A 23,547-nucleotide genomic window follows, 5' to 3' on the forward strand; every position below is an offset into this window, starting at 1 on the left:
ACCATAGCATTAACTTAGCGGCGCATACCACGACCAATCACATCGCAGGAGAATTCGCCAACTGCCAATAGGAAGAAGCGAATGGCAAGCAAGAGATTCTGACCGAAGTGATGCCGGAAATGGCAACAAAAACGCGGGAAAGATAAGACGAGGTGAAGCGAGTACAGTAGTTAAGAGAAAGAGGAGATTTCAAAGTCCTGGAAAATAAATAGTTCTGATTTGTGTATTGTTTATTAAGATATATATATTATGGGATTATTTTCACACTCTACTTTTAAACTCCTGGACATTTCTACGTATTTGCTTCTAGGTGTTTGCAGTGTGTACTGTACAGAACGTCATCAAATAAAGTGTTGCATTCTTCGTATTTAATCCAGATCTATTTATTTATTTATTATTTAATTCGATTTCTATGCCGCCCAATCCCGAAGGACTATTTGCTTGTAGTACCAAAGCAACTAATAATCTATTTCACATACATATCAGGCGCCTAAAAACATACCCGGATCTCATATTGAAGTAGGCATTTACTTTTACTCTGCCCTACTTCTTTAACAAATTTGCCTACAACAAATTATTAATAATCTAGGTACATACACCATATTTATATCTTCCCCAAGCGATGGTAGTTTGTTTTTTACGGAGGTACTAAAAGTTTTGAACTTATACAGATTCTAAGAACACTTATAATAATGCCCTTATTTAAGGTTTTTTTAAAAAGGATAATTTCAATTTAAGGGATAGAATAAATTTTGCTCTAGTCAGGTATCATTGCTGACTTGAGAAATACCCTGGTGCTAATAACAAACTAATCTGGTTGTTAGAGATATTGCAGATTGAAACTGCTTAATTAACTTAAAAATGTTGATCTAAGTTCATCAGTATGTGCACAATGTGACCTCTCCTGAAATTGTATTGATGGTTCATTTTCCATTTCCATAAGTCCTCCTTAATTGGATGGAGAACATGATCTACAGCAGCTTTTTATAATCACAATGCAATTAATCTTGAAGTCTGCTTTGTCATAAACTTGATTTAGATGTTAAATCAAGTTAGAAGTAATAATATCAGAACCTTTTTAAGACTGAGAAGTCCAGAAGTTGAAAGCTAAAAGTACCATGCCCAATTTTTTGTTACATCTCTTTCCGTTTTTGTCCACTGGTTTGTGTCAGCCCAGTAATTGAGAGGGCAACAAGTGAATTATATATTTATAGTTTAGTTTTGAATGAACATTAATCCATTGTCAACACAGATGCAGAGAATGAACTCCCAACACCCCCTCCCTGGACAATTGCTTTAAAAAGCCTTGCATGTGCATGTTAAAATATATATAACAGGGTTAATGGCATGAATATACAGGATAGTTGGTGGATCCAGCCACATGAAATATCTTTTATTTGCATACACTATAGAATAGAACAGAATAGAATTTTTTATTGGCCAAGTGTGATTGGACACACAAGGAATTTGTCTTTGGTGCATATGCTCTCAGTGTACATAAAAGAAAATATACAATTGTCAAAAATTATGATTGTCATGGGGTCAAATAAGCAACCGGGAAACAATATTAATAAAAATCTTAAGGATACAAGCAGCAATTTACAGTCATACAATCATAAGGGGGAGGAGATGGGTAATAGCCACCCCGAGTCTTCGGAGAAGGGTGGCGTACAAATCTAATAAATAAAATAAATAAATAGGAATGATGAGAAAAAAACTAGTAGTAATATGTATATGTACGATAAGGAAAATTCATAACTTAGATAAGCTAATTAAGAGACATCAAAGTTCTTTAAAACCTGAAATCCAGAGGGTTGTGCCAATATCATGAGTTTTCTATACTAAAGGGCACTGCCATTTCTCAGTCAAAGGATTTATTTATTTAACATATGGCATATCATACATAGACTCAAAGGAACGAACGTCTTTTGAGGATATTTATTTTATTTTTATTTATTTATTTATTCTGTCCAATACACAATGAGGGTTTTAGTGGGTATATATCTATATACACATAGTAAAATACATGATGAAGGTTATAGAGGATATACTCATAGTAAAATATATCTAAGAAATAATAAAAAAGAAGGTATAGTAATAAAACATATCAATGAAAGAATAGAAGAAGAGATATAGGAATAGAAGAAAGGTATAGGAGATATAGGAGAGCAATAGGACAGGAGACGGAAGGCACTCTAGTGCACTTGTACTCGCCCCTTACTGACCCAGTTCAATGCTTCAGACTGAGTTTTCCCAGCAAAACAAAAACCTACAAGTTGGAAATAAATGTCAACATTCATTTGTGATAAAAAGTTCGGTGGCGAAGGAGGGGAAAAACAACCACACACCACCCAGGGGCGGAGCGAGGAGGAGGATTGGTGGCAGCGAGCGAGCGTGGGGCGGCGCATGGAAGCCAACCGGGCGTCTCTTTCGTCTTCGTGGGCGAGCCGGGGACGCGATGGCGGCGGCGGCGGAGCGCGTTGACGAATTGGTACGGGAGTACTTGCTGTTCCGCGGCTTCACTGCCACACTGAAGCAACTGGACGCGGAGATCAAGGCAGACAAGGAGAAAGGCTTCCGGGTGAGGACTGCAGGGAGGAAAGGCCTGGGCTGGTTGGAGGAGGCTTAGGGGATGGGGAGGGCGGTCAGCCCGGAGAGAACGCCCCTTCCCCGGTCTTCCTTTGCAGGCTGACTTGCCGCCGCCAGAAACGGGAACAGAGAAAGCATTGTTGTGATCCAGGATTCTGAGCGTCTTTGCCGGAACAGTGGTTTCTGGCTGGACGGGCCTGCCTTTGAAATGATTTTTGGGATTTTCTTCCAATGCGTTAGTTAGAACAGTGTTTCCCAACCTTGGCAACTTGAAGATATTTGGACTTCAACTCCCAGAATTCCCCAGCCAGCGAATGCTGGCTGGGGACTTCTGGGAGTTGAAGTCCAGATATCTTCAAGTTGCCAAGGTTGGGAAACACTGAGAGAAGGCATCCAGTCCCTTGCAGCTCTTTTTTAGAACCAGAGAACGAGAGACCTCGATGAGCATGTGCAGAGTGCATCTCCCTTTCAAAACTGAGAGACTGCAATAGTCCATAGGCACTATGGATTATCTCCGCGGCATCTAGTTTAGGTTTAGATGATGACATTTTGCTTGTATATAACATATTTTCTATTGTTTAGTCAGCCCAAGATATTATGAATCAAAACAAAACCATTAGCACATGAATTTATTTAAAAAGACTACGTCGAGACTTTAATCTTTAACAGGATTTATATGCCACCCAACTCCAGTGGACTCTGCTAACAATATAAAAAGTTACAATATCAAAAATATCAGAAATAAGACAATAGAAACAAATAATAACCCTAAAATAACATGTACACTCAGTCGTTCATGGTCCCAGACATATCTCATGTAAATAAGTTTTAACAGCTATTAAATCAATTTAATATTTCATCTCTGTCCAATATTAATCGGACAGAGTTGCATAATCGGCAGCCTGAGGGAATCCATGTAATTTCTGAAATAAATGCTTTTAAAGCCAGGGTTTTAAAATATATTTTTTAAAAGTTCTGTATAGTTTTCTATCTTGTGGCCCACAATTCTGGTGGTTAAGAACAGTGACTAAAAATACAAACGATAAAACCAATATGAAATAATAAAATAAAATTAAGAAAAAAAACACACACACACATAACTTGGTCTCTGCAATTCCTGGACTCCGACCTTATTGTCCCTGCCAGCTCTTCAACAATATGCAGAACACTTGTTACCAAATTGCATTTTTAAAAAATATGGAAGGGGAAAATTATGAAACATAAAATAATCTAGAATGGCAAAAGTAAATGAAATAAAAGATGGTTTTTCTTTATATGTTCTGTTTCAAGTTCCTTTTGAAATGATCTGTTCTTGCCTATTTCTGTTGGTTCAAGCTGAGAATACCTATTCACAGGTCAGTAACCTGACATTTCCTTTATAGCTGAAATTGACTTAAAACAGAAGGTTATAAAGGAGAAAAATTGGCTACAAATTACTGATGGTGCTTGACTTACAATCACAATTAGAACCAGAATTTCCATTGCTAAGCAAGGCAATAGTTATCCAGTTTGACAACCTTACAACCAAGTAAATCACGAGCCAATTCCGGTGTCATCCATTGACATTGCTTATTGGGAGCTAGCTGGGAAAGTCTCAAATGCTGATCATGTGACTGGGATTGGACAAATGACATAAATACATACTGGTTGCCATATGCTTGAGTTTTGATCATGTGACCATGGGATACTGCTGTAGTTGTAAGACAAACACCTTGTTGTAAGTCACCATTTTCAGTGCTGTTGTAACTTTAAGCAGCCACTAAATGAATGGTTGTAAATCAAGGACTACCTGCATATCAAAACAAAGGTTTTATGGTCTTTAGAGTTAAAGATAGCTGAAGAATAAATCAGAATATCAGAATTTAGAGGTACTTTTCAGTGTTTGAAGGGAGCGAATGAGGATTGTTCCAGATAATAACCAAAGACATTCCAGAACTATTCTAAACTTCCCTACTTGTATTTAATATCTGTACCAGTTACTTGCCATTTGCCATGAATTTTTTCAAAGCTAAAGCAATTAGGCAAATGCTATGTGACTCACAGATCTGTTGCTATTTCAGGCTTCTAGGAGTTCTTCCAGAATTTTAAAAACTGTATCGTGGACCCAAGATATGTTACCATTGTTACCTTAAATATTTGCTTCATTTGGAATTGGAGACACATCTTTTCAGTGACATTGCTCTCTACATGGGGCTACCTTTGAAAAGTGTTCAGAAACTTCAGATCGTGCAGAATGCAGCTGCGAGAGCAATCATGGGCTTCCCCAAATATGCCCATGTTACACCAACACTCTGCAGTCTGCATTGGTTGCTGATCAGTTGCTGATCACAATTCAAAGTGTTGGTTATGACCTATAAAGCCCTTCATGGGACTGGACCCGATTATCTCTAGGACTGCCTTCTGCCGCACAAATCCCAGCGACCAGTTAGGTCCCACAGAGTCGGCCTTCTCCAAGTCCCGTCAACTAAACAATGTCGTTTGGCGGGACCCAGGGGAAGAGCCTTCTCTGTGGCGGCCCCAGCACTCTGGAACCAGCTCCCCCCAGAGATTAGAATTGCCCCCACCCTCCTCACTTTTCGTAAGCTCCTTAAAGCCCACCTCTGCCATCAGGCATGGGGGAACTGAGATATTCCTTCCCCCTAGGCCTTACAATTTATGCATGGTATGTTTGTGTGTATGTTTGGTTTTATAATAAGGATTTTTAAGTTGTTTTAGTATTGGATTGTTATATGCTGTTTTTATCATTGTTGTTAGCCGCCCCGAGTCTTCGGAGAGGGGCGGCATACAAATCCAATAAATAATAATAATAATTGTTTATACTGCTACATGGTTATTTTTCATCCTGGAATAAAGAAATTGGAAGCAATCTTTATTGTAGATTCTCAAGATAATTGTCTTTGTTTTTGAATAGGCTAATATTTTGGATATGGATAATCAAAAAGTCTTAATATGAATCAAAAACTTAAATAGAAAGGAGCTAACCGAGGGATGTTAATTTTCATTTATTTAATGTTGCACGTGTGTTTCCTAAAATGTTGTCCTTTGCCAGACTAACTGTCAGAACCTCAATATTTTTGGAGAGGAAGTAGGGAAATTGGGAAAAAAATTTCATGTGAAGCTGGGCAACAGAGACAGCCCCACATGTACTACTATACTTCCCCTTTAATATGGACTATTGTCCTTCTATTAAATCCTAATTAAAGGGGAAGTGTATTTTATATATATTTGAATCTCGTTTCTATAAAGGAGGCAAGCATTTGCATGGAAAATCATAGTCAACATATTTTTTTCTTCCTTTCCTTTATTCTATGACTGATAATTAAACAATCTAATTATTGCTGCGATTTTTTCTTGATTGCTGAAATTATTGGTTATATAACTTACTTTGATGGGTTTCTAATTTTCTAATTAGGTGGACAAGATAGTGGACCAGCTTCTGCAGTTTGTTCACAATTATGATCTAGCTGCCCTTCGAGAGTACTGGAACTATCTTGACAGACGCCTCTTCAGTCGACTGGAGGATATGTATCGACCTACAGTGAACAAGCTGAAAATCAGTTTATACCGCTATTATCTCATTCATGCTGTGCAGGTTTGTATCGATTTAACGAACCTGCTTCAGAATAAAGATACTTAAAAACAGTTAAGGTAGTCCTTGATTTGCAATGGTTCATTTCATGACTGCTTGAAGTTACAACAGCACTGAAAAAAGTCACATGACTGTTTTTCACACTTATGACTGTTGCAGGATTTCCACAGCCATGTGATAAAAATTCAGATGTTTGGCAATCGATTCATATTTATGACAGTTGCCGTGGCTTAAGGTTGTATGATTACCTTTTTGTGACCCTCTGACAAGCAAAGTCAATAGGGAAACCAGATTCATTAAGCAACCATATGAACCATAACTTAACAACTGCAGCAAGTCACTTAACAACGGTGATAAAAAAAGGTCATAAAATGAGACTAAACTTAGTTGTCTTGCTTAGCAACAGGGATTTTGAACTGAATTGTGATCTTTTGTCAAGGGCTACCTGCATTTTGTCAAAACACAATTGACACAATTCTTCAGAAAATAGCTATATGGTTTAGTTGGAAATATATTCTTGTTATTCTGTAAGAGAGCTGTAAAATTGTATTTTCAGCTGCTGAAGAACTGAACAGCTGCTGCTATGGGGGGAAAATGACATCTGAAGCTCTTTGTTTTGTACATTTTAGGCAAACAGAAATGATAAAATACAGGAATTCTTTCTCAAGCAAGCCTCTGAACTTCAAAACCAGGCTGAATGGAAGGACTGGTTTGTTTTGCCTTTTATCCCAAATCCAGATGCAAACCCTAACTTTGCCATGTATTTTTCCCGTCGGTGGATAGATATTTTCATTGTTTCTCTACATAACTTTCTCAGCGTTTTATTTCAATGCATGCATATCCTTTTCCAAATGGAAGAATATTGTAACATGGTTGGTAAATCCACAGTAACTGAATTTAAACATGCCTGGGATGAACATAGATCCATCCTAAGATAAAATACAGGAAATAGTATAAGGGCAGACTAGATGGCCCATGAGGTCTTTTTCTGCCAAAAATCTTCTATGTTTCTATGTAAGCCTGAATCAACTGCTTTTCTGTGCATGTGTTTTCTTTTTACTTCTTTTTTTGTTAGAAAGTAATAATTATTGTTATGAGGGCAGTAGGAATCATCTTTGCATTCTAGCACAACTGCTTCCCTGTGAACTAATATATTCTCTCATGTTTCAAATAATCCCGTCGGTGGATAGATATTTTCATTGTTTCTCTACATAACTTTCTCAGCGTTTTATTTCAATGCATGCATATCCTTTTCCAAATGGAAGAATATTGTAACATGGTTGGTAAATCCACAGTAACTGAATTTAAACATGCCTGGGATGAACATAGATCCATCCTAAGATAAAATACAGGAAATAGTATAAGGGCAGACTAGATGGCCCATGAGGTCTTTTTCTGCCAAAAATCTTCTATGTTTCTATGTAAGCCTGAATCAACTGCTTTTCTGTGCATGTGTTTTCTTTTTACTTCTTTTTTTGTAGAAAGTAATAATTATTGTTATGAGGGCAGTAGGAATCATCTTTGCATTCTAGCACAACTGCTTCCCTGTGAACTAATATATTCTCTCATGTTTCAAATAATCCCATGAGTCAAATCATCCATCACTCTGCCGTGCTAGAACTGTATACTAGAAACCCAACTAAATATAATTTTGGCTAAACCTCAGAAATAGCTGTGTGGTTTACTGGGAATGATATTCTTATTATTAATTATAGCATTCAGGTGGGATCACATATTGCTCTGCCACAAAAGAATTCACAAAGTCAAGTTTTTAATGTTGGACCTGGGGGGGGGGTGATATTTCATAGGGCAAAGGGTAGACAAAGTTATTTCATGAAATATTTAAAGTTCTTAGCAAGTATTTAAAAGTTTGGTTCATATGCAAAGGGAAGAGGCCTGTAAATATCTTAAGTTTCTTTATCCTTAACCTTTGGTACCTATGCCAGTGATTCTGAACTTTGAGGCAGAATGTCAGCGGAACCATGTTCTGCAAGAAAAAAATGAAATTCTTTGCCAAAAGGTAAGAATGGCACCTGTATATTAAGTTTTGTGTCCCAGTTCTGGCACAGAAATATATGGTTCAATAGTTCACTATACAGTGGTACCTCTACCTACAAATGTCTCTACTTACAAACGTTTCTAGATGACAATTGGGTTTTCAAGATTTTTTTGCCTCTTCTCAAGAACCATTTTCCACTTACAAACCCGAGCCTCCGAAACTGAAACTGGAAAAGCAGGGAGAAGCCTCCGTGGGGCCTCTCTAGGAATCTCCTGGGAAGAAACAGGGCCGGAAAAGGTGGGGTGGAGCCTCCTTGGGGCTTCTCTAGGAATCTCCTGGGAGGAAACAGGGCCTCCACCCTCCCTGTGGTTTCCCCAATCACACGTATTATTTGCTTTTACATTGATTCCTATGGAAAAAATTGCTTCTTACAAACTTTTCTACTTAAGAACCTGGTCACAGAATGAATTAAGTTCGTAAGTAGAGGTACCACTGTATGTAGTTAAGAAAACCATGAAAGAATAGTTCTTCATAATATGAATTTGAATTAAATATCAAACAAGTCAGGATTTATAAACCAAATTTCAAGTAGTGCTTGTTAGACTATACTGAAATATTTCAGTGAGTTGTATAAAAATGTTCCTTTGTGGCAGAGGTCCCCAAACTTTTTACACAGGGGGCCAGTTCACTGTCCCTCAGACTGTTGGAGGGCCGGACTATAAAAAAACCCTGTTTTATTAATGCATGCCGCCCTGGGGAAGGAGGAGGAGGCGAAGTGGAGCAAGTCCCCAACTCCTTGCCGCGTTTTCTCTTTCACTCTCTCTCTCTTTCTCTCTTGCTTTCTTTCTCTCTCTCACTCACTCTTTCTATCTCTCCATCTTCCTTTCTCTCTCCCTCTTTCTTTCTCTTTCTCTCTCTTTGTTTCTTTCTCTCTGTTCCTCTCTCGCTTGCTTTTTCTCTTACTCTTTCTCTCTCTTGTTTTCTTTCTTTCTCTTGCTTTCTTTCTCTCTCTTCCTATCTCTTTCTCTCTCTCTCTTTCTCCCCCCCCTCTTGCTCTCTCTCACTTTCTCTCTCCCTCTTTCTTTCTATCTCGCTCTCTGTCTGTTGCTCTCTCTCTCTTTCTCTCTCTTCCTCTCTTCTCTGCGGAGGCCTGCGAAGGTTTTTCTTATTTTGAATGTTGCACGCACATGTGTGCCCGCGCTCCCCATCCCCTTGCCAGACTGCCTGGGGGGGCGGGGAGGCTCAGCATCGGCACATCCGCAGCGGGCAGGGGCGGCCACGGCTGCCTTTCCTTCTCCCACCGCCTGTCTACTGCCGGCGCCTCCCGCCAAGCCGTCGGCCATTGAGCTGAGCGAGAGGAAAAGGCACGGTGACAATGGTGGCTCCCTGAGGGGAGGCACAGGTGGCGGCAATAAGGAAAGGGAGCCGCTGCCGCCCCCGCCTGGCATGGATGGGCTGGTGCCGAGCCTCTCGGTTGTGGCCTCCCCGCCCCCCCCCCCCCCCAGCAGGCTGGCAGGGGGATGGGGAACGTGCGTGCACGTGACATTCAAAATAAGAAAAACCTTCACTGGCCTCCGCACTTTCGTTGGTCCCTGCCCCCAACTCCAACGCCCGGCTCCATTGCGCAGCCTTGGAAAAGCTGCACGGGGGTTGTTTTTCGCAGTGAGTGGACGGGAGATTCGGGAGCTTATTGTTTGTGTAAAATCTCGTGCGCTGCTGCGGGCCGGATAAATGGCCTCAGCGGCCCGCATGCATACTGCGGGCCGTAGTTTGGGGACCGCTGCTTTATGGCTTGCAAGCATGCTTGTGTAGGCTGCCCATTCGTGTTGTAGTTTGATAAACTAAGATTCCTGCCTAATAAGTTGTGCTAATATAATTGCTGTTTTGAAATTAATGACACAATTTCCATTTCTCTGGCTTGCATTCATACAGAGGGAAGGCAAATCATTTTTTTATTCTTTCGCCCATTTTTTCTAGTTATTTGCTTTGCAAGCAGAATACTCCCATATAAAAAAAGAGGAACTACAGGAGGAGGAGGAGGATTTGACGCTTGATCATAAGCTTCCTTCATATGTAACTAACATGGACCATCTGGGGGACTCAGAGCTGTGAGTGTATGTGAGAGGCCAGTCATTGAACATACAATTAGATTATCTATAGAAATCTTGGAGGTTTTAGAAGTGTTTGCATGATTTACTCAGTCAGCTTTCCTAGAAACATATATGGATACTATGTAAAAGAAAGCTAAGGGAACATTTGAAAATTATTACTTATCTTGCATCTTCTACCTCTCCTTGGCATTCCACGTTCTTGTAGAACTGATGGTTAGGTATCTCATTTTTACATATACAGTGTTCCCTTGATTTCCGCGGGGGATGCGTTCCGAGACCGCCCGCGAAAGTCGAATTTCCGCGAAGTAGAGATGCGGAAGTAAATATACCAATTTTGGCTATGGACAGTATCACAAGCCTTCCCTTAACATTTTAAACTCCTAAATTACCATTTCCCATTCCCTTAACAACCATTTAGTCACCATTATTACTGGTACTCACCATTGAATAGTGATCCTGATATTTATAAACATAATTATTTATTAACAATAATTACTTTTTTTGTTATTTATTTGCAAAAATTATTAGTTTGGCGATGACGTATGATGTCATCGGATGGAAAAAACCATGGTATAGGAAAAAACCTGCGAAGTATTTTTTAATTAATATTTTTTGAAAAACTGGTATAGGCTATTCGCGAAGTTCAAACCTGCGAAAATCGAGGGAACACTATATATATATATATATATGTTAAATGTTATATGTTAAACATTTAACACATACAGAATATAGTTGTCGGCTATAAAATATATTAACTGCCTTGTAGTGGTCCTGGGTTGGGCCTAGAGGCAAAAAAGGAGCTGTGACGTTCCTTAAAATATACCAGGGTGATCCGACATTAAAAAAAAATAATTTTTTTATATATATGTATGTATGTATGTATGTATGTATGTATGTATGTATGTAGATTGTTCTGAGTTCGGGTTTTGCCCTATGTAATATTTTGCATGTTTATGCGACGTTTCGGTGAAATCACATTCACCATCATCAGGCTGAAGTTTCCAAGCTTCGTGCTGTTGTAAAATGGAAAATGTAAAATTCCATTTTACAACAGCACGAAGCTTGGAAACTTCAGCCTGATGATGGTGAATGTGATTTCACCGAAACCTGAAAACTGAAACCTTTTAACAGTGATGGCGAACTTATGGCATGGGTGCCACAGGTGGCAGGCGGAGCCATATCTGCCGGCATGCGAGCTGTTGCCCTAGTTCAGCTCCAGTATGCATGTGTGTGCCTTCAGCTGATTTTTAGCTTGAACAGAGGCTCTGGGAGGGTGTTTTTGGCTTCCAGAGAGCCTCCGGGAGGATGGGAAAGGGTGTTTTTACCCTCCCTCAGCTCCAAGGAAGCCTTTGGAGCCTGGGGAGGGCGAAACACGAGCTACTGGGCCCACCAGAAGTTGGGAAGCAGTCTGTTTCCGGCCTCTACAGGGCCTCCAGGACCAGGGGAAGCTGTTTTCGCCCTCTACAGGCATTGAATTATGGGTGTTGGCACTCAGGCATGCGTGATAGCGTGTGCCCATGCTCTTGATATCCGAGGAAAAAAAGGTTCGCTATCACTGCCCCATAATGTTTCTGAACAAGGCAGGTTGAAGACGTGCAGTTCAAGGACTTTGTCTGCAAATGAACATTGTGTGACATAAATGATAATTCTTTTGGAAAATGGAATTTCTGTCAGGTATGGCGATTTAGGGTTCACCACCATTAATTTGCCTCCCCACCACTACTCCCTGCATCTCATTTAGTGACTTGATATGCAGCCAGAGAAGCACTGCACATTCTCTACAGGCCCGAGGAGGATTCCTGTCTTCCTTGCTACCTCAGAGCAAGAAGGGCCCTGCAAGAGCAACCCAGCCAACAGCAGCCACCTCACCACAGACGGGAACAACACAGGGAAGCAGAAAAGAGCTGCCAAACCACCAGGTGAGGAGAAATAATTGTGGTTTCTCTCCCCGTGTGATATGTAAGAATCAGAGTATACCATACAGTAGAGTTTCTGTATTTATTTTTTTATTTATTTTGTCAAACAATTATAGGGTGATAACTTGTACAAATAAAACATTAGATAAGTAATGATAAAAAGTAACAAAAGAAGACAATAGGACAGGGACGGTAGGCACAGTAGTGCGCTTATGCATGCCCCTTACAGACCTCTTAGAAAAGGGGAGAGGTCAATTGTAGATAGTCTAAGGTTAAAGGTTTTGGGGTTAGGAGTAGAAACCACAGAATCAGGTAGTGCATTCCAGCCGTTGATTACTCTGTTGCTGAAGTCGTATTTTTTGCAGTCAAGTTTGGAGCAGTTGACATTTAATTTAAATCGATTTTGTGCTCGTGTGTTGTTGTGGTTGAAGGTGAAGTAGTCGTTAACAGGTAAGACATTTTGCTATATGATTTTATGAACTATAATTAAGTCGGAACGGAGACGACGGAGTTGTAAATTGTCTAAACCAAGAATTTCAAGTCTGGTGGAGTAAGGTATTTTGCTGTGAGAAGAGGCATGAAGGACTCTTCTTGTGAAATATTTCTGGACTCTCTCAATTGTGTTGATGTCGGGTTCCATACAGGTGAGCTGTATTCTAGGATTGGTCTGACAAATGTTTTGTAAGCTCTTGTTAGCAGTTCAAAATTACCAGAGAAGAAGCTGCGAAGGATTAGGTTAACAACTCATAAAGCCTTTTTGGCAATGTTGTTGCAGTGGGCTCTAGGACTTAGGTCATTGGATATGAGTACTCCAAGGTCTTTGACAGATTGAGAGTTATCAATAAGTTCAATTCCTCCAAGTTAATATTGAATATTCTGATTCTTTTTACCAATGTGTAAGACAGAGCATTTAGTGGTGGAGATTTGAAGTTGCCAGGTTTTAGACCATTCTGCTACGTGGTCAAGGTCTTTTTGAAGGGTAGCAGCATTGTCGATATCAGCATTGTATCTGGCATTCTGTTTTGTACCTGAACTATTAATTTAGGCACGGGGCTTTGCAGAATAAAAAAATGACCCTTTGTTTTCTAGGTGCCCAGAGGAAAAGAGGCAGTCATCGGAGGCAAGGAATCAAAAAGTCACGTCAGTGGTGTGGTTTCCATGGAGCCTACCTCATTACAACAGAATCAGAGACGTTTACAGGATCACGGAAAGGAAAAAAAAGAGGTTGGATCTAAAATAACTTTCCAGGTAGTGCAGCTAGTGTCTTGTATGGCTAGGGCAAGTTTTCCTTCCCCTAGGATTGGTCCTAGTAAAGTGAACTGGGGAATTGAAGCATCAGTTTTATTTCTTCTGCCAGCTGATGTTCTCTTATGAATCACAAAAGGATCATGGGGTTCTGAAATATTTTTCCCCTAAAATTGTTTGAGCAACAGAAGTTTATGTGGGCCTTATGATTAGTCAGCTGCTTATGTCTCCTCCAATATTACGTGGGGGAAAAACTTGTGCAATCCTTCTCAGCTTTGGAAACTTGATAGAAAAGAGATAAGCAGCAATTTCCCCTCTTTAAAATTTTTGATTATGAAAGACCAAAAGATGCATTGTGATCTGTGGGTCAGAAAATATAATTGCACTTTATACGAACCCTTTAGACGTGGGTTCCTGCTGATTTGGACTACCTGTATTTCTATAGAACCAGTAGCGGGAATTTCCTCCCGCTTGCTGAACCGGCAGCGATGGCCAACTGGCCACGCCCCCGAACCAGTGTTCCCTCTAATTTTTTTGGGGGGTGGGCGGAAAAGTAAAGTGTCTGAGCGGCAGTCCCTTCGGGACTGGGTGGCACAGAAATAATAAACAAACAAACAAATAAAAACCCACCCTGTTTTGCCTCAGAGAATTTCAAAATAAAATATTGTACTGTGTGTCTATAACAGTGAGCTCATAATAGGGCAACTCTATCAATATCAAAATGCCACTTAAATAGTTGAGCTAGTTTCAAACTAGATTTTGATTTTCTTTCTCTCTTCCTTACTCCCATTCTTTTTCTTTCTCTTTTCCTTCCTCTCTTTTTTCTATCTGTTTCTCTCTCTTCCTCTCTCTCTCCTTCCCTCTCACTCTTTCCCTCTCGGCTTCTGGGCAGCTTTGGAAAACTCTGAGTTGATGATGATTTTTAAGTGAGCGATTGCTCACTGCTCAGCTTAGAGGGAACTATGCCTCGAACTGGCTCTCTTGGTGGTGCCTATGGTGGCGCCATCTTGTTTTTTGCTTCTGTGCATGCACAAGTTTTTGACACTGTGCATGTGTGAGAGGAAGTTACAACCCACCCCCGAACATTTCTTGTGGATTGTGATAAGCCCTCAGTTACTTATTTGTAGAATGGTAGATAAGTTGCTAACAGTTGCCTCTTCTATTAGAACTGACTGGGCTATAATGCCTTTTTTTAAACAGTGATCCTTCTAATAACAAATAACATATTACAGTGGTACCTCGAGATACGAGTTTAATTCGTTCCTGACCTGGGCTCTTAAGTCGAGCAGCTCTTATCTCGAATGACTTTTCCCCATAGGAATTAATGTAAATAATTTTAATTGGTTCCAGCCCTCAAAAAACTCACAAAGTTAGTCTAAATTATGCAGAAAGACAAGTTTTTAATGAAGAAATGTACATGTACATATAAATGAATAATGAAGTTTCTTTCACTTAACTTGTAAACTTTCTTAAACTTTTAAATTTACATATGTTCAACTTCTCTGCCACCCAATCCTGTAGGACAGAGGTCCCCAACCCTTTTTGCACCAGGGACCGGCTTTAAGCGATCAAGAGAGGAATGGGATAAATGAATGGACGGAGGGTGGGAAGGAAGGAAAGAGGGAAGGGACAGGAACAGAGGAAGGAAGCAAGGAAACTTATGAAAGGGGAGAGTAAGAGAGGAATGAGTGAAGGGAGGGAGGGAGGGAGGGAAGAAGGTGGGAAGGAGAAAGAAAAGAAGAAATAGAGGAAGGGAAGGTAAAAGAGAGAAAGAAAAAGAGCTAACTTCCGCGTTCAGCTTCAGGAGACAGCTGCGAAGCCGCGCGCGTGTTTTAAAAGGTTGCAGCCGGCCTGGGGGGCTCGGGGGGGTGCTGGCAAGCCCCCCAGGCTGGCTGCAAGCACCCCCCGAGCCCCCCAGGCTGGCTGCAACTTTTTAAAACATGCGCGCCGCTTCGCAGCTGTCTCCTGAAGCCGAACGCGGAAGTTAGCGTTCGGCTTCAGGAGACAGCTCCTTGGCGCTTGTATCCCGAATTTGGGCTTGTAAGTAGAACAAAAATATCTCTCCCCTCCCAGCTCTTATCTCGAGTTGCTTGTAAGTAGAGCAGCTCGTATGTCGGGGTTCCACTGTACTAAGACATGGTACATGTACAGAGGATATTGTCGCAGGCCAGATTTTACAAACAAAATGTCCTTCAAATTGAACCCTTAGAAATAAAGTTAACATATGGGTTCTTCATTGGCCTTCAATATTTTGTTAACCTGGACAATTAGAATATTGATAATATTTCCAGTCTAGATTACAACATTATGTTACTTGGTGTTCTCAATCTTTTTCCTAAATGTTTGTAATTCTAAACTTGTGTAATTTTTTTTTTTGGCTGTCTCTCTCTCCCCCATCCCCCCCCCCCCCCCCCCCCCCGATCTCTGAGATTTCTCTTTGGGAAGATTAAGGTGCCTGTTAACAGTTAATTCTTAAGTTTTGTATTTGTTGCTCAGTGTGTTTCTGTGTGTATGTAACCATGAAATGAATTTCCTTTATCAGCCATTTTGTAGCAAAAGTGCCAAATACTCTTTTAAATTTTTTTTCTTGCTGTTGTAATCCTCAAGAGAATATTACAATATTCGAAGAAGCTTTGATTACCTCAATCTAAATTAAATATCCTTGTGTAGAATATTTTTTAATTTAGGACTCACAGTCTGGTTTCTTTCATATTGAAAACTATCCTTTTAATCTTGCCCTCTGTTTTCTGATTTTCAACTGTTTCAACCAAAAAGTGTCATTGATTTATTTTGGTTTGGTGAGTGATGCTTAAAAAAATGTGTCTGCTTATGCTTTATATTTTCCCCCTTTTTGCACAGTACGTTATCTTCTGTTTGTGTCAAAATTGTTCAGTGGTTCTGTTTTTTAGTGAGGAAGTGGCAAATACTAAGTATTCCTCCCTAATCCTGCTTAATGCTATTAACTTAGAGAACTGTGTCTGAATGTCAAGTTGCATTTTGCAATAATCAGTTTTTCTAAACCCAAAAAATGTTCTGTTTGTCAGTTGTTGTTGCATTTATAATTCATTGTCCAGGATATTGCTTATAAAGTTTGTAGATATGGAAAATATTCCATAGTATAAAATCATGTTCTAAAAACAAAATAGATGATAAGGTCATATTGAAAAAGGATAGAAATGTCTATAGACTTGTGATGGCGAACCTATGGCATGTGTGCTGGAAATGGGACACAGAGCCATCTATCTGGGCACGCCAGCCGTCACCTGTTGCTCTTCCGGGTTCCAGCGCTAGCTGGTCTTTGCATGAGTAGGAGCAGAGGAAAATAGAAGATCCACTCCCTGGCATGCATGTGCACGCTGGAAAACTGAACTTTTGGATTCCAGCGTGCGCATGTGTGCCAGCCAGCTGGTCTTCGAGTGCGCATGTGTGCCAGAAACCAGAAGACCAGGTGGCTGGTGCACAAGCACATGCCAGAAACCGGGAGCTCAGTTTCCCAGCATGCACACATATGCATGCCGGGAAGCTGAGCTCCTGGTTTCTGCTCTGGTTTCTGGCACTCCCCTGCGAGTGAGTGCTCCCTATTTCGGCACTCTGTGTTGAAAAGGTTCACCAACAGTGCTATAGACCAGTGTTTCCCAACCTTGGCAACTTGAAGATATTTGGACTTCAACTCCCAGAATTCCCCAGCCAGCGAATGCTGGCTGGGGAATTCTGGGAGTTGAAGTCCAGATATCTTCAAATTGCCAAGGTTGGGAAACACTGCTATAGACTATTCATGTCCCTGGAAGATGTACATTTGTCTGTCCGCATTGTTATAGTGTACACCATTGGGAACCTTTTCAGGCTACAGTTTTATTCAAACATAAATATGTGGGTGCAGCATGATCTCAATCTATGTGATTACTGGTTAAAATCATGTTTCTGTGACATGGACCTAACACTATGCAGAAGTGGTTTTTTGCAAGTTCCCATTTCTGTGCCCCTGAAGTCAGCATGGGACCATTTGCTATATTTGTTGCTTAGAAAGTTTACATTTTGGGAATGGCAGAATTCTTTATAGAAGAGTATTCAATATTTTGCCTTTTTTCCTCTCCATTTAATATTTACTGCTTTTTCTTTTTTTAAAAATGGTTTAATAGAATAGAAAAAAAGCAGAAAATATACAGCTCAAAAAAAATAAAGGGAACACTCAAAGAACACATCCTAGATCTGAATGAATGAAATATTCTCATTGGATATTTTGTTCTATAAAAATTTGAATGTGCACAACAGCAGGTGAAATTGATTGTCAATCAGTGTTGCTTCCTTAGTGGACAGTTTGATTTCATAGAAGTTTGATTGTGTTGTTTATATTGTGTTGTTTAAGTGTTCCCTTTATTTTTTTGAGCAGTGTATATAAAGTACAGAAAAGGAAAGTGAAATAAATAATACCTATTTTTAAAAAAACCAAATTAAATCTTGACCACAGGCAAACATATTGTCTAATCCTTTTATTGTATCGCTAAGGAAGCATTTTGAAAGGTGAGAGAGCACACCTTTAACCTAGTCAATTGTTTGGTCCCTGTTATACATGCATCTTTCCTAGAACACTGAATAACTTTTGTTACCATCCAAGCATAATGGATTATAAATAGTTTATTTCTAAATTTTGGACTGTAATGTAATAATATATTTACACGTTTGAAACCTGAATCTTTAATAAAAATGAATATTTAATCAGAAGATACAACCAAGTCATGTGATATAATTTACCTTTGATTTTTTTACATCCCCACCATAAAATGCGTATAACCAGCCCCGAATCTTCGGAGAGGGGCGGCATACAAATCTAATAAATAATAATAATATATCTTCAGGGGAATCCAATAAATCTGAAAAAAAATGGGTGGAGTAAGTAATCAACTTAAAATCATTAAAATATATATGAAACCTCTGACTCAATACTTGCGCAGTTATTTTTTTGTCTTCCATAAAGCAGGGGACAGTCCTATTACATATAAATGCTTTAAACACACAGGACTGTCAAACTCAAGGCTTGTGGGCAGGATCAGGTGCGTGGGTTGCTTAGATCTGGACCATAGGGTCACCTTGGAAACAGCAAGGGATCCGCCCGGGTTGCCTCTGCCAGTGAAAACCGGCTCCCGAGCTCCACTTTCACTGGTGGAGGGTTGCAGGAAGCCATCTCAGTTGGAAACAGAAATCGGCAGAGCGCTCAGGCCACCACAGTTGCACCCAACATGAGTGATGTCGAGCTGGCCAATTTGAAAAATTTATTTTTAAAAAAATCTATTTGAAAAAAAGTATTTTAAAAAAATCTCAAAAATTTAAGCTTTAAAGTATCTACCAGTTTGAATCATCCTCCTAAATCCCATTAAAATGTCACTGGCCTGTGAGCAGATATTATAGTAGATCATTCAGAATTTCTTTTTTTGTCAGCTGCATGACATGGGTTTGCTTTTTAAATATAGTAAGTTAAGCAATGGTCCAACTTACAGTGCAGTCTGTCAATGAGGTGGTATTTGTAGACTGGATCCTGAACAGGGTCTAGTTTCATTGGGTTCAAATAGTTCAAGGTTTGCTTTTTTCTCAAGGGTGACTTCTCTGACAGTGGATAGATCAATGAACAAAAATGTCTCATTCGGCCATTTGTAACTTTCACAATAATATTTGGGTTGTTGCTGATAGGATACAGATCTGTAGCCTTAATTACTTAAAACCTACCGCAAAGCACAACAGGTTTGAAGAGTTTAATTGATTTCCATAGTTGGCTGTGTCTTTTTAGGGGCAGAACGCTGAGAAGAAAGTGGAGATTACTGCCACTGAAACAGAGCCGTTCCCTGAGCTTCATGCTGAACAACTGGAAAATCAGACAAAAATATTCGGAACTGGCATGGATGCTGGAGGCATCAGGCATGAGCAGCCCTTCATTGTTCTGAGTCAAGAGGAATATGGGGAACACCACTCATCCATCATGCATTGCCGGTAACAATTGGCTAACAATGAGAAAACAATGTCATATTTGTCAATATCATCTCAGTAGAGTAGAATCCAAATCTTTGTGAGTCTACCAAATTGTGGACATTTATTCTTACCCCCAGTCTGTGAAATGGACATTATTAAGGTACATGCTTTGTTATCATAAGAAATACAGTGATACCTTGTCTTACGAACTTAATTGGTTCCAGGACGAGGTTCGTAAGGTGAAAAGTTCATAAGACGAAACAATGTTTTGGAGGTGGGGTTTCGAGGACTTCTGTGTTTTTGCGATGCTGCGATTTCACTGAGGCTCCCCTCGCTGGGAAATCCCACCTCTGGACTTCCATTGCCAGCGAAGCACCCGTTTTTGCGATGCTAGGATTCCCCTGCTGGGATTCCCCTGCGGCATCGCAAAAACATGGAAGTCCGGAGGTGGGGTTTCCCATGGAGGGGAGCCTCAGGGGAATCCCAGCAGTGCAAAAATAGGCGCTTCGCTGGCAACGGAAGTCCGGAGGTGGGGTTTCCCAGTGAGGAGAGCTTTCGGCTGGCAACGGAAGTCCAGAGGCGGGGCATCCCAGCGGCGGCGGCTTGGGTTCGTAAGGGAAAATAGTTCAGAAGAATAGGCAAAAAATTCTTAAACCCCATGTTCGTATCTCGAAAAGTTCATATGATGAGGGGTTCGTAAGATGGGCTATCCCTGTACACATATTGTGCATATTAGAAATGCTATCTAAATGAGCGTGACAGTATCTAGACAGGGTATAATGGATGTAAAAGATCAAATGAGTGATATAAATCCATATCATATTTATGAAGAGGAGGCTATGAGTGCAAATGCATATTTTCTTTCTGTGTGCAGGGTTGACTGCTCTGGCCGAAGAGTGGCCAGTTTAGATGTGGATGGAGTCATCAAGGTGTGGTCTTTCAATCCTATCATGCAGACAAAAGCATCTTCAATTTCCAAGTCTCCACTGCTTTCTCTCGAATGGGCAACCAAACGGGACAGGCTGGTGAGTAGCTGGGTGTATATGTATGGAGGGTTTACTGGGACTACAATTTTGGCCAGGGATGATTTTTAGTCCAGTGCATGAGGAGGGAACCATATTGAAGAAGTTGTACTAAAGCCATCTTCCTTTTTGCTTGGATGTTCCTAGGCATAAAGTACCTTAAGATACCTGGCTCTGATGACAGTTATGGTTTAAGGGCATCGCAGTAGACATGCATAATCTTCATGTCACCGATAAAGCTACTAGGATTATAGCAAAATTAATAGAAAAGGGTTGCAGAATCCAAACTTTATGTGTTGGATACTTTCTGGAAAACAAATTCAGAAAGTGAAACAAGTTTGTAGCTTGAATATTAGGCTAACAAGCATTCTTCAAATGTCTTCCATCAGTTTAACAGGTGTAAGCTCATTGTTGTTGAGCAATTTTGAGTTTCTTCTGCATAAGGATCTCTGAACTGGGAATATTCGGTGGCTAAAAACTATTTTGATTATCCAATTGATTGTTTCTTACAGCTTGTTTATATTCCTTGGCTGATGCTGTGTTTTACTTTAAATGTGTGCCATCCCAAATCATTAAATTGATTATATGATAATAATTCTGAAGCGCCACTTCAACACCATTGGTATTGGCATTGGCATTATCCCCATCAATCAATTTCAAAAGGCAGCTTTTCTTAAAACAGTTTACATCCTATGACACCTTTAACAACATCATCACCTTAAACACCATCAAACAACATTTGCCTATTTGGGAAGGACTCGGGTGGCTAAAATTGCAATTCTCACGTGTAAGAATAGGGTAAAGTCTGCAATAATATTTTATTTGTTTATTAAACTTAATATGCTACCTGTCTTTCCTGGAGGTGACTCTAGATCAGTGTTTCCCAACCTTGGCAACTTGAAGAGATCTGGACTTCAACTCCCAGAATTCCCCAGCCAGCATTGCTTTCTGAATTTGTTTTCCAGAAAGCATCGCTAGCTGGGGAATTCTGGGAGTTGAAGTCCAGATCTCTTCAAGTTACCACGGTTGGGAAACACTGCTCTAGATGGCTTACAGCCTTACAATAATATATCAGGAGAATGAGGAAATACTCAGATCCCTCCCTCGAATTTCTCCCATTTTCTTTATATTTGCAAGATTTAAAAAGGCTACCCTTCAGACAATGCCTGGTAATTTCCTTTTTTGTCAGGAAGTATCTCATAGTCGCAGTTTAGGCCGTGGACAAGATTAGTTAAAGAATTGATTAGAAGAAAGATAAGGTTTGTTTGTTTGATTTATTTATTCATTATACTAGGATCTGGTTTTGCCCAAGCCTCCAAGACACAGCATTGCTTTCAATCAGGCCTCTTTAAAATATATGTGTAAGCCAACTTTAAGAAGGCATACTTTCTAGCAAACTGTAGCTGGCCAAACTAAAACAACCACCACTACATACACGCACACACACACACAAAGGAGGGGAGGGAGAGAGTTAATTTTCAGAATAATAGCCATCTCTGTTTTTCCTCTGTTGCTTCTTTGAAGTTGTTGCTTGGCAGTGGAGTTGGTACTGTTCGTCTCTATGACACTGAGGCCAAGAAGAATCTTTGTGAAATTAGCATTGATGAAGATATGCCCAGGTATAAGCCTGATCTTTAACTTTTGTATTTCATCTTGAGTGATGGTGAATCATGACTGTGGAGTCTCTTGAATTTGGCTGTTTTCTTCCAGCCAACCTAGGATAAGCTTCGATGATGTTACTTTGTAATGAAACATCTGCAAGAAAACAACCAAGCTTAGAAAACAAGGATCCTTCATTTCAACTCTGAACTACACATATTCTTTATTGGAATAATGAGTGTATTTTCAGCTTTGCTTCTGTCACTTCTGTGCCATTTCAACAGACTCTTGGAGAGGAATTTTTAATAGCGATAGCACTTATATACCACTTCATGGCTTTTACAGCCCTCTCTAAGTGGTTTTTCAGAGTTAGCATATTGCCCCTCAACAATCTGGATCCTCATTTTACCCATGTCAGAAGGATTGAGTCAACCTTGAGCCGGTGCGATTTGAACTGCTGAACTTCAGCTAGCAGTCATCTGAAGTAGCCTGCAGTACTGCACTCTAACCACTGTGCCATCACGGCTCTTACATAATGCTATATTTGGGATGTTTTAGATCAGAGGTTGCCAAACTTAGCAACTTTAAGACTTATGGATTTTAACTCCCAGATTTTTCCAGCCAGCAGAGAGTTGAAGTCCACAAGCCTTAAGGCTGCAACATTTGAGGACCCCTGTTTTAGATACTGTGACTTCTCTGCATAAGAAAATTCTGTGAGATAAGATTCGCATAAGATTTAAATAATTTTTCTTGCCACTTCTGGTAAGTGTGACAAACCTCCTTCTCCACTTTGCGTTGTAAGCATCGCCCAAGTTAAAGAGGAAGTCCAATGCTGCTACATCATCAGTTCTAGGGTGGTGCCATGATCAGGCACAGGGCTAAACCAAGTTGCAGAGGCAAGCAAAGGATTTTCCTGGGCTGAAACTCAGTTTTTATTCTTCAGATATTTTGTCATAGTCACCCATAGCTGTTCTTACTCATTTACATTTATTTAAATGATTGGAGGAGGAGACAATGAAGAAGATAGTATGTTTTCATTTTTAATATTGAGTGAGTTTAGATGCATGTTTTTGTTTTAAGAAAAAGGACAGTGTAGAATTCGGACCAGTGCCAATAGTACTTGGTGTCCCTCTTGGTTCTCTGGACTATCCCAAACCTTATTTAACCCTTTAAATATGTTAAAAGGTTAAATATGTTAAAGGGTTAAATAACATATTAAATATGTTAAAGGGTTAAATAAGGTTCAGAAGGGAAGTGTTTTTAAGTGTTTTTAATAGGAAAGTGAACACAAGAACAAGGGGACACAATCTGAAGTTAGTTGGGGAAAAGATCAAAAGCAACACGAGAAAATATTATTTTACTGAAAGAGTAGTAGATCCTTGGAACAAACTTCCAGCAGAAGTGGTTGGTAAATCCACAGTAACTGAATTTAAACATGCCTGGGATAAACATATATCCACCCTAAGATAAAATACAGGAAATAGTATAAGGGCCGACTAGATGGACCATGAGGTCT

The 23,547-nt window shown here is 40.0% G+C and overlaps 2 protein-coding genes across 3 annotated transcripts in view; one reads left to right on the top strand and one right to left on the bottom strand.

The window, feature by feature from the left end:
* STRA8 (stimulated by retinoic acid 8) overlaps positions 1-57 on the bottom strand; it is a 42,026-nt gene extending 41,969 nt beyond the window's left edge. The window contains exon 1 of the mRNA XM_070755945.1: positions 3-57. Within this exon, the coding sequence (XP_070612046.1) occupies positions 3-5 (3 nt within the window). The 5' untranslated portion in view covers positions 6-57. The remainder of the gene's footprint in view (positions 1-2) is intronic.
* A 2,308-nt stretch (positions 58-2,365) lies between these two features.
* Positions 2,366-23,547, top strand: part of WDR91 (WD repeat domain 91) — a 28,141-nt gene continuing 6,959 nt past the window's right edge. Inside the window, exons 1-10 of one of the 2 annotated variants that reach the window (XM_070755954.1) lie at positions 2,366-2,581; positions 6,002-6,181; positions 6,808-7,015; positions 8,116-8,198; positions 10,155-10,285; positions 12,030-12,207; positions 13,294-13,452; positions 19,232-19,431; positions 20,285-20,435; positions 21,957-22,051. In XM_070755954.1, the coding sequence (XP_070612055.1) occupies positions 2,459-2,581; positions 6,002-6,181; positions 6,808-7,015; positions 8,116-8,198; positions 10,155-10,285; positions 12,030-12,207; positions 13,294-13,452; positions 19,232-19,431; positions 20,285-20,435; positions 21,957-22,051 (1,508 nt within the window). In that variant the 5' untranslated portion in view covers positions 2,366-2,458. Of the gene's footprint in view, positions 2,582-6,001; positions 6,182-6,807; positions 7,016-7,358; positions 7,422-8,114; positions 8,199-10,154; positions 10,286-12,029; positions 12,208-13,293; positions 13,453-19,231; positions 19,432-20,284; positions 20,436-21,956; positions 22,052-23,547 lie in introns of those variants that run through there. The other variant, XM_070755955.1, reaches the window with a different exon arrangement.

Source organism: Erythrolamprus reginae, chromosome 6, assembly GCF_031021105.1.
Source record: "Erythrolamprus reginae isolate rEryReg1 chromosome 6, rEryReg1.hap1, whole genome shotgun sequence".
NCBI lineage: Eukaryota > Metazoa > Chordata > Lepidosauria > Squamata > Dipsadidae > Erythrolamprus > Erythrolamprus reginae.